Genomic DNA, 15,891 nt, shown 5'->3' with positions numbered 1-15,891 from the left:
ATCTGCCTTCTGCACATAAAGAGGGCCCTACAAGGACACAAAGGGCTTACCTGCCTGTTTCTTACCTGGGGTCTGACACAGAGCTGTGGGCACCCCAAAAAATGGTGGTCGGAGCTGGGAGCCCAGGGCCATGTGGGGGGCATTCTGAGGTGACAGCAAAGGGGGTGGATGTGACAGTTCCCTGTGGACAGCAGAATAGTGAACACATGCCCAGTTCCATCTGTGCACCCCCCCTTTCCTGTAACCGCCTCCGGGTGCACCCCCTGCCGCCGCCTCTAATTGCCGACCCCACAGGCAGTCGTTGAGTCGCTGGTTATGGCTTCAGGTCGTGCACTGCCCCCGTCCAAAGCTGGCGGCGCCAATTAATCTCCCCGGCGGCGCAGAGGCGCTGACCCTGTGGGCGGAGGCGGCTGCAGCGGTAATTACTGGGTGGGGGGAGGGCACCTCTCATCATGATCCATTCTGCGCAGGCAGGGAGGGGCACACGATGGGGTAATTAGTCACAGTCTGGAGATGGTGGCAGGCAGCCGCAGATGCTGCTGTCTGTGGCCAGTGGGGTGGAATGGGGAGTGTTTGGGAAACCTGGGGCACCTGCTTAGAGCTTTCCTTGGTTCCACTAGTTGGCTGTGGAGACAGTCTGTATTTCAAACAGCCCTAATGTCTCTATAGAATTGTAAAAAACCCCAGCCCTTTCTGCACGGAACTCTTCAAATTCCAGACTGCAGGTGGCTTCTTGCCTTCCTCAACACACCATCATTGCTATCTTGGGTCACCTCTACTAGGCTGGTGCCCATTGCTCAACAAAGAAACTGGGATGGTCCTTGGCATTCCTGCCAAGGATGGGCATTCCTGCATAATCTTCCCCAGAAATGTTCTCTTGCTCAGATAGCTGGCATTTGGAGTCTCCTGCAGTGGACCTTGAACATGGTGCATGCAGTACCCACATATATGTGATAGGGGACTCAAGGGAAAGGTCCAGGATGTGACCTTGGCTTTCTCAAGAGAATATGGGTCCTTGCTGAAACATCACCACCTTAGTACCTTTCAGGGAAGGACGGGGTAGTAGCTGAAACTGTTCCCTCCTGGTTCTGAAATAGGCCTTGCTTCCGTCGATGACCTGTAGATGAGGGTAGGTGTACTTCCAAGCTACTGGGATTCCTCAAAGTTGCAGTTGCCACTTCTTGCCGGACCCTTAGCAGATCTGGGAAGTGAGACAACAGCAGTGACCCAGATGCTAAGCTCCCCAAGGATTTCTTCTTTCTATCTTGGTTATGGGACATTGACCCAGTGAAGCCAAGAACAGAATGGGAGGAAGAGACTTTCACATGTCCTGAGCCCTGTTTTGTGCCACTGGGGCTAGAGGAGTTTCAGCAGGGGAGGCAGTTTGCAATAGGACCTACAGGGTGCAGCTGGGCATGTGAACTTGGAAAGGAATATGGGTAGGTCAGTAACCAAAATGAACTGGAAGAGAAGGGCTCCAAGCTTGATAACTTGGTGGTTTGAGTATTGATGTGATAGGCACTGGAACCTTCACAAAGATGGGTCGGGCAAAGGCCAGAGTAAAAGGGCACAGGGCTATTCCAGTAGGTCAGTGGGATAAAAGTCGGGAGGGGACCTCAAACAGAAGGCTGCCTAGGTGACTCCTTTATAGCTAGAAGGCAAGAACAGGCCGGAAGAACTTGTCATTTCCATTAAGCAATACATAGTACACATGTCCATGATAGCAGACACTATTAACCAGCAGTAACACATGGTCACAGTCCAGCATGGCTTGATATATGCCCCATTGTACTCAGGATTGGGGGGGCACTTCTAGCCCTTTTAGTTCCCCCAGTTCAAGTGCCACTTCTTTACTGCTTCACTGTTGCCTGTTTATAAATTACCTGAAAAGGGGAGGTTGGTCTTGCCAGGGCTTGAAGCCAGCCCCCAGAGCCTAGTAAGCTCACCCCCACCCTACCCCAGCTGATTGACAACCAGCTTGCCCGTACACCCTCTCCTGCACAGGCCAGCAAAGCTAGGAAAGCAATTAAAAAGAAGGATTTTTAAATTATTAACATTTAGTGAATTATTCAGGTACTTGGTGCCTGAGCTGCCTTGGGGGACAGTGCCTTCTGTAAGAATCGGAAATTCTACTCCCTTCCCTCAGTCACTTCTGCCAGAAAAGACAAGATTCTCCAGTGTTGCAGCTGCACAGGGTGTCCTATTCCTAGGTAGCATGAGCAGTGCCGCAGGCTTGGCTTCTCTCAAGCAACCTGAGGCACTAGTGACAACATCCCACCTGTAGCATAGCTTCCTCTTTCTGGGCTGCCTTCCTGCCATATCTGCCCTCCCCACCACCATCAGCAAAAACCTTGTAAAGGTCTGACAGGATATCAACATAACCACAGACTCATGGAATTGTACTGACTGTGCTCTGGGAGTGAGGAGAATCTAGTATAGGCCATAGACCCCACATATCTCCTATGTTCCTCCCTCACCTGGGCTCTCCTCTCACCCTCAGGGATGGACAATGGAGAACTGAGAACATGACCTTAGTGAGGCAGCTAGCCTATATCGCTATCTGGAGGCCCTCCTATGTATCCAGTACTGGTCTTGGTGTTGCCCTCCAAAAATCTAGGTTCTTTTCTTTTGGTAAACCTAGTACACAGGATGGAAAGGTAACAGAGGGTTGGCACATTTGAGGTGGGAGTGCTGAGGGTATTGGTGGCACATACCATGGCTGGGGATACCCAGGTGGTAGAGACGTTGAGTTTCTTCAAAGGGGCCAGCCTCACTCAGGGCTGACATGAGCCGATGATAGTGGTCCTCAGGGGCCATTGTAGACTCCAGCTCTGGAAGCAGCAGAGTCTCTATTGGAAGGAGCACATGATGAGTGTGTCTTCAGATAGTGCCAAGGGAAAGTCAAGGCCTCCTCTGTTATGGTTTCTACCCAAGATCTGACGAACCCTTCAGATTACAGGAACTCATTGCTCCTTCCCCTTTCCCATGACCTGCCTCCTTTTCCTGAGACACGTTCTCACCTTGGGGGGACTTGCTTCGGACCTTCTTCTCTGAAGAACAGTCACTGGTAATGTAGGAGGAGCAGCCCAGTCTCTTGCCCAACAGGTCACCTGTAGAGAATGGAGCCCCATCCAGTGCCTCATGGCTTGGAGGGAGAGCCACCTTAGCCCAGTTTGGAACACCATCCACCACCATGTTCTCCCTGACAGTGAAGACCTTGCCCAATCTGGTCAGAGGACACCATGACAGGAGCATAGCAAGGACACAAAGCAATCTTGATGCTGGCTCTGGGCATGTAAATAGAAGTAATGAAAAGTTCACACCAGTGTTTCACTAGGCAGTCTCCTGTAAATTCATGTGCTTCCCCAGCCCCATCTTGGGGGAACTGAGTGACTTGCCTTTGCCTCTTAGGATGGGGTTGGCTACAGTGTAGGTATGGGGGAGGCAAGTCCAGAAGGCATATTTCAAATCCCAGCGTACTTCATTCTGGGTCTTCTCAGCTCTGCCACCAGAAGCTCAAGTTCTTACCCAAGTAACCTCTCTGCTGCACTTGTGACACAGGAAGCACTGGTCTCTTTCCTCTACCTACCCTGCTCATCCAGGCTTTAGGCTTTTGAGGGGACTCCTGAATAACTCACCCCATAGTGCATAGCCTATATGTGCTATGTCTGTATCAGACCAGGCCCAGCCTTGGTTTCCAATATTCCCTGTAGGGCCCAAAGATCATACCCCACATGCCAAACCTCAGGCATTAGTTGACCCAATTCCAGACTATTCTAAACACTGCTGCTTAGCTTCCTCCTAAGCTCCTGTCCTGAGGGTAGGGTATTTTCTAAACAGCCCATGCCATCATGATTCCAGGCCAGATGTTGCTGTCTTTGCTCTCCTTATCCTCACCAGCTAGGGGAGTGTGAAGGAAGAACAATTCTTTGGGCAATCCAAAATTTCCACAATGCCCAGCAAGTGTGTGCCCACCCTCTCCCAAAGCTCTACCACTGGCACCAGAGCTGAGTTCCATTTTTTTTTTCTGAGTTCCATTTTTTTTTCTGAGTTCCATTTTTAAAAAATTTCCTTAATCTGCCATTTTTATCAGACTGGGTAAATGTGGCAGCAAAAATGCCAATCAATCTCCACATTATGACTGATAGGATGGTGCTAATAACTTATTGATCTTAACTACCTCATTGTCATTGGTCTAGCTGTCCATCTCATCTCTTCCCCAAAGAGAAGGACAGCATCCACTGTTTGGACAAGAGTTTCACCCATAATATCTCAAGACAGATGAGTCCAGCAGACAGAATGAAGGGTAGATCTGGTTGCCACCAATAGTGTATCAGAGACCAGTGGGCAGGAGGGGCAGCAGCTGATCGAAGCAGGGAGGAGGGTCCCTTAGGTCTGTGTGGTCTCGTCTCTTCTGTACCTGTAGTTTTTATCCCAACCTACACATCTCCTTAAGGGTTAGGCAAGAGCTCTTTTCCTGGCAGTCTTTCCCCACTTTAACAGTAGCTACCTGCAAGTCCAGAGAGAGAGAGAGAGAGGGAGAGGGAGAGGGAGAGGGAGAGGGAGAGGAGAGAGAGAGAGAGAGAGAGAGAGAGAGAGAGAGAGAGAGAGAGAGAGAGAGAGAGAGAGAGAGAGAGAGAGAGAGAGAGAGAGAGAGAGAGACACTTTCTATTCCTGGAGTTTGGGTAACAACCTGATGGAGATGATCATGGAGAGGAGGCACCTCAAATAATACCCAGTACTGTGGCAGATTTAATGAAGTCATATTCACTCTCAGCACATCAGGGTGCTGTTAACAGCAGGCAGGCAGTGTAACAATGGGAAGACGCACAGTCATATAACCTGCTGCAAGCCCTATAATCCTCTCTGGTACAGGGAGCAGTGGCACAGTGTACTGAAAGAAAGCCCCTAGGAAGTAGGGACAAGACCATAAGAGAATGCATAAGTAAAACCTGGGCACAATACACACTGCCATAGTTGTGTATACTATGAATCCCTGCATGCAGTACAAAGCCTGTGAGCTCAGAACATCTTAATCATTGTGGACTCCCTTGGCTCTACCCAATCAATGGGGCAATTAGGTTTATCATCCGCTAGCTCAGCTGCTTCCACCCAGCTGGGCCTCCATCAGGTCCATAAATGTTCCAGAAGCAGCCCCCTACTAGCCCACAGAGCCATTCAAGCACGTGGGGCTGTGATAAAGATGTCTACTATGGTGGACCACACCCACCCAGCCTTTCCAAGCACTGCAGTCACTACCAGAAACATTCCTAGGAGCCCCGGAGAGAAATGTTCCTCAAGGCCCCTGAAACACAGGTGTGCCCTCACTGCAGTCTCATGGGTTGCTTTTCTGAGGAGTGCATGATCTCTGCAGAATGCCTATCTGAACTCCTGTGGCATCCAGTAGTCAGCTTCCTTGGTGGTCCTGGGAACCGTAATATACTTTGCTCACCTTGCTCAGGTTCAGGACCCCAGGAAGGCAGAACTCAGCTTGCACATGTTCTGTGGGTAGGAGGAGTGAGCATGCTTCTGCTATGTGAGCCATTCTGTAGTGGGCAGTTCTGAGCTTTGGAGAAGCTTACATGATATTTGTCTCTTTGAGGAAGGGTTGGTGGGTCTCAACCACTCTAAACCCACTCCACCAAAAACCATAATGGAACAGTCTTTGCTGTAGCCTTGTCTACCCAGCTGTCTGGGATTAACACAATTACCATCACATGTAACCCCAGGGGAAAGCCAGACTCAACCCCACCCCCAACCCCCCTCTGGCCACCAGCCAAAGTACTCAGGGCCCAGAGCTGCTGATTAGAGACTTGGGGATGACAGTTTTCAGTCAGGATAGCTGTGGCCCCAGAGCCCCACCCTACCCTTGAGATCTCTTGGATTCCTCACCTGCAGGTCCAAGGCCAATGTCCACGTTGCCTCTCTGGAAGTCACAGTGACTTGGATGCTCAGGCATAACGAGGTGGTGGCTTCGATGTACACTGGATATAAGGGTGGGGAGATCGTTGTCCTGGCTGCAGCAGAGCAAGACAGACCAAGCCATGAGCTGCCTCATGGGTTGGAAGTCTGGCACGTTGTCAGTATGAGGATGCATGACTTTTGGACAGTATACACCAAGTATGAAAAGCCAGCTGTACACCTCTGTGTAAGACCACTGACAGCACATGTGTATGCTCTCTAAACAGAACAAAGTGAATCCAGGACCTGGCACTTAGACTAAGGCAGCCACTCAGCTATCCTTTGTAGAGGAAAGTGTGCCCTGACCTGCTTTGGAGGGCAGCCTGAAGAGAGGGTAAGCTGTCATACATATTGCCAGTTCTGGCAGCAAGAACATGGCACATACTCCCTAGTTCTTAATTCTTTTTAAATAAGGAAACTGAAGTTCTGACCAGAGCTCTATAGCTGACAAGACTCATGCTCATTAGCAGAGTGCATAGGTGACACACCAAACATGGGTGGGTCCAGGACTTCTAGTCATGCCCTTTTGGCTTGGTATAACAGCATTTAACTCTGTTTTCTGTGTTTATCCTTCCTGCTGAGTCAGCTGAATCCTCATCCACAGAGCCCCATAGAGGAGAGAATATGTAAGTGGGAATACCTTACCCTGGAGTTCTGTAAGCACCCCACACCAGTAGAGAAGGAAGAAGCAGGAAGCCAAAGCCAGGGCAGGAGCAGTGGTGCCCAGTGCTCAGCACATGCCCTCCATGGCCCACCTGTGACAGAGAAGCCTCAGATTCTGGCAGAGCCTGTATGAAGTGACCTGGGAATCAACTCTGAACCTCATTAAATAGTTCCCAGTCCCTGACCAGGGTGACTGGAGCTGGGCTAATCCAGGGCTGGCACCTAAGCAGCTCAGTTTCATCAGCAGACACCCCAGAGGGCCTCAGCCTGGAGGCCCAGATGTGTTCTTCCCATCCCAGCACTGTAAGCCCAGAGGGCAGGTGGGGGTGTAAGTACGTTATAGGATTAATTGGCATGAGGCTCATCCCTTGCATCCTCATCAGTGTGGGGTGTCAGAGAGAATTGCTATCTCAGCATGAGGAGGGGGTTGTGGGCTGACTAGGCATAGGCTAGAACAGCTATAGAGTGGCTCCCATGATGATTTCCTTCTTGCTAGCAGGCTAACCAGTTTCTAGAGACTCCAGGGAGTAGGCAGAAACTGTGTTCTTTGTGAACACAGCCTGGCCCACAGAAGGAAAGTGAGGTCTCCTGCCTGAATCTGTATCTGGAAAAGCCTGGTGACAACATCAGAGTTACTAGGCACTGGATAGCATGATTCCATGTAGCAATATCTGATCAGAACAGGACTTGAATTTAGCATCCACCTCCCTTCTTGCCTTGGTAGTGACCCAGTTCTGCTCCTATAGCTTTGTCATTCACTGAACAAATTAGGCTGATTTTATACAGCTCTGAAAAAATTCCATGCGTACATAGCTGGAATGCATTAATTATGCCCTTAGCATCATGGCATAGAGTTCTTGAAGCCACAACTCACACTCTGCTTCCCACTGCATTCCACTACATGTTATAGACAAAACCCTGTAGTATCTCAGGAGGTTGAGGCATAGATTAAGAGATGGATGGTCATGGAAGAGTCAGAATGCTGCAGGGGGAGGATCATGAGGAGGCCAGAAACATAAAAAAAAAAATGACCTTCTGGGGTATCTACCTTGTTCTCCTCCCTGCCAGTTTAGGGACCCTGAGGGGCCAGAGGCTATGCTGCCCAGTGCTTCACAGGCATAACAGGGAGTTAAAACTCTTGCTTGGCCAGGCAATGGTGGTGCACACCTTTAATCCCAGAGGCAGATGGATCTCTGTGAGTCGAGGCCAGCCTGGTATTCAAAGAGAGCTCCAGGACAGTCTTCAAACCTACAGAGAAACCCTGTCTTGGGAAAAACAAACAAACAAACAAAACAAAACGAAAAACAAAACTCTTGCTTGATCCAAACAGGTAGGTGGTTCACTGCAGGGTATGTCAGAGAACCAAAGATAGATGGATAGATGGATCAGTGGAAACAAGTGAATAGACAAGTGGACAGTAACACACAGACAGTGATGAATTCATAGACAGGAAACTAGAGACAGAAGAATGAGTAGGCAGGCCAAAAAGGAAAAAAAAAAAGAACCAGGTGGGGGTAACACAAGGCAGCTTGTCTTGGCCACCCGCAGTTCATCTTTTCTAAACACTGGATCCATCAGTAGGTAAGCTGAAGGCTGTCACTACTTCTGGCCTGCTGTCTTCTTCCCCCTTTCAGTACACCAAGGGGCTTCTTGAAGGGCACCAGCCTGAAGCTCTTGACACTGTGACAAAACTTGTATGGGCACATCCTCACTAAAGCCTTGTGAATTAGAGAAGGGCCACAGGAAATAAGAACTGCCCTGGTGGAGAGGCATAGCCACCAGCTTCCCTACTGGTCTTGCTGATAAATTTATCCTGCAGTATGTAAAGTAAAAGGCTCATAAAATCTCATCAGTGTTCATGATGGTTTATAAAAATGGTCAGACTACAACCTACTGTTGGACTTTTCCTGATGTATTCCCCTATAGGCCCTGGGGTAAGACTGGACCCCACAGGCTGAAGGGATAGCTCAGAGGTTAAGAGTACTGACTGTACTTCCAGAGGTCCTGAGTTCAATTCCCAGCAACCACATGGTGGCCAACAACCATCTGTAATGAGATCTGGTGCTCTCTTCTGGCTTGCAGACATACATGGAGGCAGGATGTTGTACTCATAATAAATAAATAAATCTTAAAAAAAAAAAGACTGGACCCCACTAGCCAGAAGCCACAGCTGGGCATGCTCACACTATTTCCTACCTCTCAGGAACTGGGAGACGGGATCTTCCTAACACTCCAGCTTTGTTATCTGGTGTCTTCATCCCCTTGCTACATCCTGCATTTGCAGCCCCCACCATGCTTCTATATCATGAATCAATGTGTTCCTAAGAAAATCCTGACCTAATAGGTAAGGGTTTCTCCAAAAGGATCCTTGCAAACTATACTTCCTTGGTGAAAATTTTCTGTGCCTTCTTTCTTGAAGACAAAAACCAACATGTCCAGTATTTAAGGCCCAGATCTTTAGCCTACACCTAGCCAAACCTGCCTCCCATACTTTCTTCCCTCATTCTAACACAACTTTGCAGATCTCCTTTGCCCCAGTGAATTCTCATACATCCTTCAAAACAACACTCATATATCACCATTCTCACCTCCTGGTCCATTTTTGGGAGGGTAAGCAGAGCATATTATAGCCTCATCTTTGAGCAGATGGATAAATGTACAGTCCTATCAGGGACAGCATATACTCAGGCTGTAGAGGTGCTTTGCTCAGATCCTCTCCCTGTGCTGCTTTGGCACGTGGGATGTGCTAGGCTAAGGTGGGATCCTGCCACCCACCTCCTAGGTTGTGCAAAAGGACAGAAAACCTGGTGATATTCAGCTCACATTGATTCATATTGGACAGAATAATGAATAAGACAGGGGTCCACAGGCAAAAGATGGAGAAAAGGCAGGCAGCATAGAACTTACAAGCAGGCCCCAGGGGAAGCATAGCAATAAAACTCCCTGCTACCTGTGAGGTGTGTGTAGAAGCCTCACAAGCTTGGACTCCTACCTGCAGGATGTTTCTCTGAAAGAGATATTCACATCCCAGTGGGTGTGGATTCTGAAACGGGAAAAACAGAGGGTCAGCATGACTCCAGGAATACACTTGGACAGAAGGGTATAAATGAATCTGATTCTAGCATCCTCCTGGATCAGTAGTTAGGGCAGTGACTAAGAGGCAGTGCTCGCTGGGCGTTGGTGGCACACGCCTTTAATCCCAGTACTCGGGAGGCAGAGGCAGGTGGATCTCTGTGAGTTCAAGGCCAGCCTGATCTACAGAGTGAGTTCCAGGACAGCCTCCAAATCAATACAGAGAAACCCTGTCTCAACCCCCCCCCCCCAAAAAAAAGAGGCAGTGCTCCATGCCAAGTTAAATGTGCTTCAGCTCCCACTGGCCAGGCCAGAATTGGCTTCTGGATTTACCAGAAATGAATGAGGACAACAGTCCTGACCTCACTTAACTTTGGGCACCTAAAGTAGCCTGGCTGCATAGTTGGGGAGGGAATATAGTGTTCTGAGGCTTCCTATACATGGTGCTTATTCTACTGAAATCAAATTCCTAGTTGCTGAAGCTATTTCAGCCAGTATAAGATCACACCAGGGAGAAACCTCACAGCAGTCACCTGAAGGAGACTTGGAGCATCAGCCCAGGTTGGTACAGGCTTCTGGGCCCCACTGCCACTAACCCATTCCCTAAAAGTGACCCCTGCACAGAAGTAAAGTGCCTGAATAAGATGTCAAGAAAGGTTCCTACCTATGCCTGACCCTCACAGTTTTTGTAAACCCTTGACTTTGATACCCTCATCCCCACATTAGCTTCTTGGCCTGGCCATGGAACCAGTACCTTCTCTTCATGATATGGACATGTGAATCATTCTCCTGCTTCAGGCCTGGCTGCTGCCTACAGACTGGGCCACTTCCATCACTGTCACCATCGCTGGCTGAGAAACTGGTAGTTCTTTCTTTCTTTAGGGCATGTGTAGGGGGCAAAGTGACTGTTCTCTTGTTGGCCAGCCGTCCCCGGTTCTGAGAAGGTGGGAAGAGGAGGGTTAGGTTAGGCCAGGCCTTCAGCTTCCAGGGCATGGGCCAAGGTGAGAAGGCCCATTGCTGTAGAACAGCACACAAGAATGATAGTGTGGGACCCACAGGCTTCAGTTCAATTCTTCTCTGTAGGCTCAGGCTCAGTGATGGCTCACCATACACTGTAAGTTCAGCCTTCCACATCCTAGAGAATGCCTCTCAACCCCAGTTCCTTTCATGGGTCTGGAATCTTCTGGGATTTGTATGCTACCTGGGGCACAGTTCTAGTCGCATTCTCTCTATCTATTGTCAAACAAACATCAATGAACAGTCATTTTCCTTTTATCTCTCTCTCTCTCTACCCCTCCCCCTGTTTCTGAGATACTGGGCATGCTAGGCAAGTGCTCTGCTGTTTGAACAGTGTCCCACTCTGGGCTCTGGGAGCCACAGTCTCTGCTGCATCTACCCTCAGGAGTCTTTTAGGGCCTACGTTTAGTTACTTTCCAGAGTAGGTGATATGGACCCTGTAGTACCAAGTTCGTGGGGGTGTGAATCACTATGGCCTGAGTCCTAGCATCAGGACAAGAGGACTATTTCTATGGTCCCCTTTAAGATCTACTTGACTTTATCCTCCACTGTTCTAGGGACTGTAGAATGAAGGTAAGGCTGCAGGGTGGAAGCCATTCATTATGCCTGGGATTTATCCTACAGACACTATACTTACTAGGCTTGTGTCCCAGGCCTCTGTCATCCCAAAGGCTTGGGGAACCATTTCTATGAGCTCTTGCTTGTCTCTCCACAAGAGAAAGAACCATTTGTTTTCTTTCTTTCATACAATAGGAAGAAAGGGACACAAGGGCCATGAGACTGTCATTTGGAAAGGAGCCAGAGCCAGTTGACTATTTCCAGCCTCAACCCCACGACACACACAGTTAGGCACAGGAACCTACTTCTACTTTTCACACTCTGAGGATACTGGGGGGTCGGATCTTGGGTAATGCCTGTGGGATGACCTATGAGAAATGGTACCAAGGATGGCTATCCTGATCATAACCAAGGATTGAGGATATAGCTTCCTTAATGTACTGGAAATGTCAGTCAGCCCTACTGTTTAACATATCTGAAAACTTGGCTGGAGAGATGACTCAGCCATTAAAGGCTAGGCTCACAACCAAAACATATCAGAAAACTTGAAAATATATATGAAAACCTAACCAAGAGTTAGCCTTCTTCATACAGTGGGAGGGGTACCATTGTTCAGTGCCTCTGATTTATGTGCACACTGTATTCAACTACTGGAATATCTGTGATACTGATACATACTTGCGGTCCTGATTGTGTGATACAAGAGACAGATGCAAAGTGAAAGGTCTTTCTAAGAAGGAACCAGGCTTCAGAAAGATGGACTCAGGTCTGAGATGTCTCCCACCCATGGTAGGGATTGGGAGCCCCAGACAAATAGCAGGTCCATCCCTCTCTGAGCTGCAGATTTCCTACTTGAAGTGAGGGAGGCACATGGTTACTTGTCCCCCAGTCTTGTTCAATGGACATTGGTTTATAAGCAGCAAGACTCTTCCCATTCAAATAAAAAATAGAGCCCTATAAGCCTAGTGAGGACCCCTATCACACTAGCTACTTGCTAGGTGCAGCAGTGGACACACTTTGACCTCTGGGTCCAGTAGCTTCTGCTGTCTGTATTCACCTACATGTTTTGTGAACCTAGTATGTGTGTTAGCCTGAGGTTGATGGTCTGTATTAGATCTGGAGGGGTAGGCATGTGGCTCCCTTTCACCTGGCCCACATGCAAGAGTTAGTGGTTTCCCAGCATGCCCCTCAGGGTCCATGAGGAACCCATAAGGATAATCCACTACTAGCCCAAATGAAACAAACCTAAGGTGGCCAATTGGGTCCAATCATGGCATCTCTGCCTCACTTTGCTCCTGTAGAGGGGATACTGGGTGAAGCCAGGTATAGCTCTAGTTCAACATCAAGACCCTTATTGCCCTTCCCCAGGGGCTCTAACTTAGTTCCTCTCCTGAGGTAATCTCTTTTTCAAATGAATCCCTCAAATGCTTCTTGCATGCATGCTTGATCCCTAATCTCTCTTGTTTTTCATGTACTCAAAACATTGTCTACCTTTGATGGGATTCTCTAACCAGTTCTAACTTCAGCTCACTAGATACAGCCTGCCCTGACCAGGCTATTCCATCAGGACACTCAGACATTTAGGCACATGCTGAGCAGGATTCCAACTCGCACCCCAGAGGCACATGTTGCTCACCTTCAAGCCTGGGACTATCCCAGATCACAGCCTCAGAATGAGCCCAACCACACAATCAGCATCACTCCCAGGTCTGCCAGATGATTTACTGACCTCCAGATCTGGGCCAAGGAGAGTCCTAAAGCACAAGTTGATTGACATGATCCATGGACAAGCCAAGAATCATTCCCATGATTTGAATAGAAACAGTCCCAAGGGTGGAAGAACTGGAAAGAGGTGACTCAGTGTTTAAGAACACTTGCTGCAAGTTCGAGACCAGCCTTATCTACAGAGTAAGTTCTAGGACACAGCCAAGGCAGTTACACAGAGAAAGCCTGTCTAGAAAAACCAAAACCAAGCTGGGCTGTAGTGGCACACATCCTTTAATCCCAGCACTCAGGGAGGCAGAGGCAGGTAGATCTCTGTGAGATCAAGGCCAGACTACTGTACAGAGTGAGTTCCAGGACAGCCAAAGCTACATAAAGAAACCCTGTCTCAAAAAAAAAACCCAAAACAAACAAAACACAAAAGCACAACAACAATGACGATGACAACAACACTTGCTGCCCTCGTAGAGGACCTGGGTTTGGTTCTAAGTATCCACATGGCAGCTTAATACCATACTTAATTCGAGTTCCAGAGCCTCTAACTCCCTCTCTGACTTCATAGGCACCAGGCATGCATGAAACAAGCACACACATAAAACAAAAATAATTCTCAACAGCAACTCTCCCTGTATCCAAACTGGAAATGACTTCTACACCTGGGATTCCTTTTCTTTCCCAGGTACAATCTGAGAGGGTGCCAAGTAACCCACTGGCCTATTTACTTTTCTCAGGTTCCTCTAACACATAAACATGGTTGAGGTTAGGATTTTCATTCCCAGACAACACAGTGTCACCAGTTTTGAAGCAGAAACCCAGCCCTTCTGCCCAACAAGATCCAGCTTATCTCATATCTCACCACGGGCGAGGATATTCTACAGCCTGGACAATCGCAGATCGGGGGGTGCACTTGAAGGATTCCCTTGGACATAAGCGTCTTCAGGCTTTTCCCTGCCAGGAGACCAAGCAGAACACATGAGGGAGAAGCCAGGTGTAGATAGCATTAGCATACTTTTCAAGGGCATTGCTGCAAGGCCAGATCTCCCTTCTCTCCACAAAAATTCATAAAATCATGCACGAAATTCACAATGATCTCTCAAATCCACCGTGTCCAACTTCTCATCTGGAATTCTGTCCCAACCTTGCGACAGCTGCTTGAGAAATGTGGGGGCTCTGAAACTCAAATTCGGAGCGAGTGTTCACGCCTGACCAAGGGATTGCCCACCTCCCGCTCTCCAGGCCTCCTCCAGCGATCCACCCTCTCCAAACTGGTCCCAAAGGAACTCAGGGCAGAGGCTAGGTAGGTTGAACCCCGGATGAGGTCAGACGTGCCAATAGGATCTGGCTTTCTTCAGCATTCCCTTCCTCCTAGGAAAAGGTAGGCTTCGCGGAGGGTGTGACCCCCTAAACCGACCGCGTTCAGGTTCCTAACTTTTCAACTCCCAGCGCAGCGCCTCCTTATCGCACCTTTGGACCCACAGTCCAAACAGGCTGTGGCTGGCAGTATCTCCAACGTTGTAAGGTTCCGCTGCCTCCATCGGCTCACACAGCCTTTTCTAGTGCGCACTCGTACCCTTGCCGCAAGTGAGCCCCACCACTCCTGTCAGGAACTGCTTGGCTGGGCGCCTCTGGAGAAGAGGCGTCCCTCCCATTAGCCTCTCCCGAGTTCCCGCAAACTTCCCCTGCCTTCAGGCCTCGCAGACCCAGAACCCCAACGCGCTTTGGCTTTGGCTGAAGGAATCAGGGAGGTTGAGAAACCTCTGCTGTGCCCACTAAGTCGCCAGTGGTATCCCTAGCACTAACCCTGGAGCGGCAGCGCCCCCTCTGGGTTAACGTTAGGTGTCCCAGGTGGCAGAATGGGGAACCCCGGGAACCGAAGAAGAGGGACAGCGGCCGCTTGAGCCCCCACCGCAGGCGCACCTTTGTGGCGGATGCTTCGCTTCCAGTCCTTGGCCGTCTCGCGGCCACTGACGAACTGGAACTCGTTGGGTGTGAGCCACTCGCCCCGGTGGCGGATGGACGGGCCCTTGCTGCCCTGGCAGAGTTTTCGTACGTAGAGCAGTGCGCGGTTGGCGCCGCACTCCACTTCGATACACGGCTCACCGTTGTCTAGCAGCGGCTGGAAATCTGGTGCCGCGGTTGCAGTAGCTGAGAAGCGCTCGAAGGCCAGTGGGTCTCGGGGCAAGTAGAGATGAGGCGCGGCCTCGTGCAGGTTAAGGTAAACGCTCGAGGGGCGGAGTGAAGGAGTCAGCAGTGCCTCATAGCTCGGAGCTGAGGCAGGCAGCGAGGCGGTCGGGGGCAGGGCTGCTGCAGCGGGCAGTGGCGCCAAGTAGGCGGGTAGTGGTGGCAGCGGCAGTGCGGCCAGGGTCGGGTGGAAGGTAGCCAGGGCCAGGGCCAGGTCCTCGCGGCCCGGGAGCTCCTTTTTCACTGCTGGCATGGCACTCGGAGGCTTTCTGTTGCTTGCTCAATTTATTTTTGTTGGAGTTAGGGCTTGGGCCGGCAAGCCCTGGATAGAGCCCGAATTCACACTCACTAGGCGGGCTACTGTGCTTCAGTGGTCGCAGCTGATGCGGCCGCCTTGCTGGCCGCCGGGCTTCCCTGGACAGTTAGTTGTCTGGATGGTTAGCTGGGCCTCGATCGCCTGAGGCATGGTGCTCCTACTGCCTAAGATCTTGGACCGCAGCTCCTGGGTCCTAGGTCTCTGCAGAGCGTCGGAAGTCCAACTGCACTCTCGCGCAGGGCCAGTCCTTGCCTCGACACTAGCCAGAGCTGGGCTGAACCGGGCAGAGAGAAGTTGCGGAGTTGACAGTCCTGCTAGTAGTCCATCCAGGGGTTCTTTATCTTCAGCCCCTCCTTCTCCCGTCCCCCAGCTGCCCCACCAACACCCGCCTTCCCTGGAGG

General features: G+C 50.0%; 1 protein-coding gene across 6 annotated transcripts in view; it reads right to left on the bottom strand.

The window, feature by feature from the left end:
* The window catches only part of Samd11 (sterile alpha motif domain containing 11), a 17,876-nt gene extending 1,985 nt beyond the window's left edge, over positions 1-15,891 (bottom strand). The window contains exons 1-9 of one of the 6 annotated variants that reach the window (XR_005872912.1): positions 14,911-15,891; positions 13,850-13,941; positions 10,451-10,632; positions 9,617-9,667; positions 5,893-6,017; positions 3,021-3,110; positions 2,715-2,849; positions 1,042-1,201; positions 66-181 (exon numbers count right to left, since the gene is read on the bottom strand). Coding sequence is in view for 5 of the 6 variants with exons in the window: in XM_005079353.4 (XP_005079410.2) it covers positions 66-181; positions 1,042-1,201; positions 2,715-2,849; positions 3,021-3,110; positions 5,893-6,017; positions 9,617-9,667; positions 10,451-10,632; positions 13,850-13,941; positions 14,911-15,427 (1,468 nt within the window). In the remaining variant the exon portion in view is untranslated. Of the gene's footprint in view, positions 1-65; positions 182-1,041; positions 1,202-2,714; positions 2,850-3,020; positions 3,111-5,892; positions 6,018-6,606; positions 7,834-9,616; positions 9,668-10,450; positions 10,633-13,849; positions 13,942-14,457; positions 14,849-14,910 lie in introns of those variants that run through there. The other 5 variants (XM_013119990.3, XM_005079353.4, XM_040735068.1 and 2 more) reach the window with 5 other exon arrangements.

The sequence above is a fragment of the Mesocricetus auratus genome, unplaced genomic scaffold (assembly GCF_017639785.1).
Source record: "Mesocricetus auratus isolate SY011 unplaced genomic scaffold, BCM_Maur_2.0 Super-Scaffold_100042, whole genome shotgun sequence".
Classification (NCBI taxonomy): Eukaryota; Metazoa; Chordata; class Mammalia; order Rodentia; family Cricetidae; genus Mesocricetus; species Mesocricetus auratus.
The sequence above is the reverse complement of the archived record's forward strand: the minus strand, read 5'-3'. Positions and strand labels throughout refer to the sequence as shown.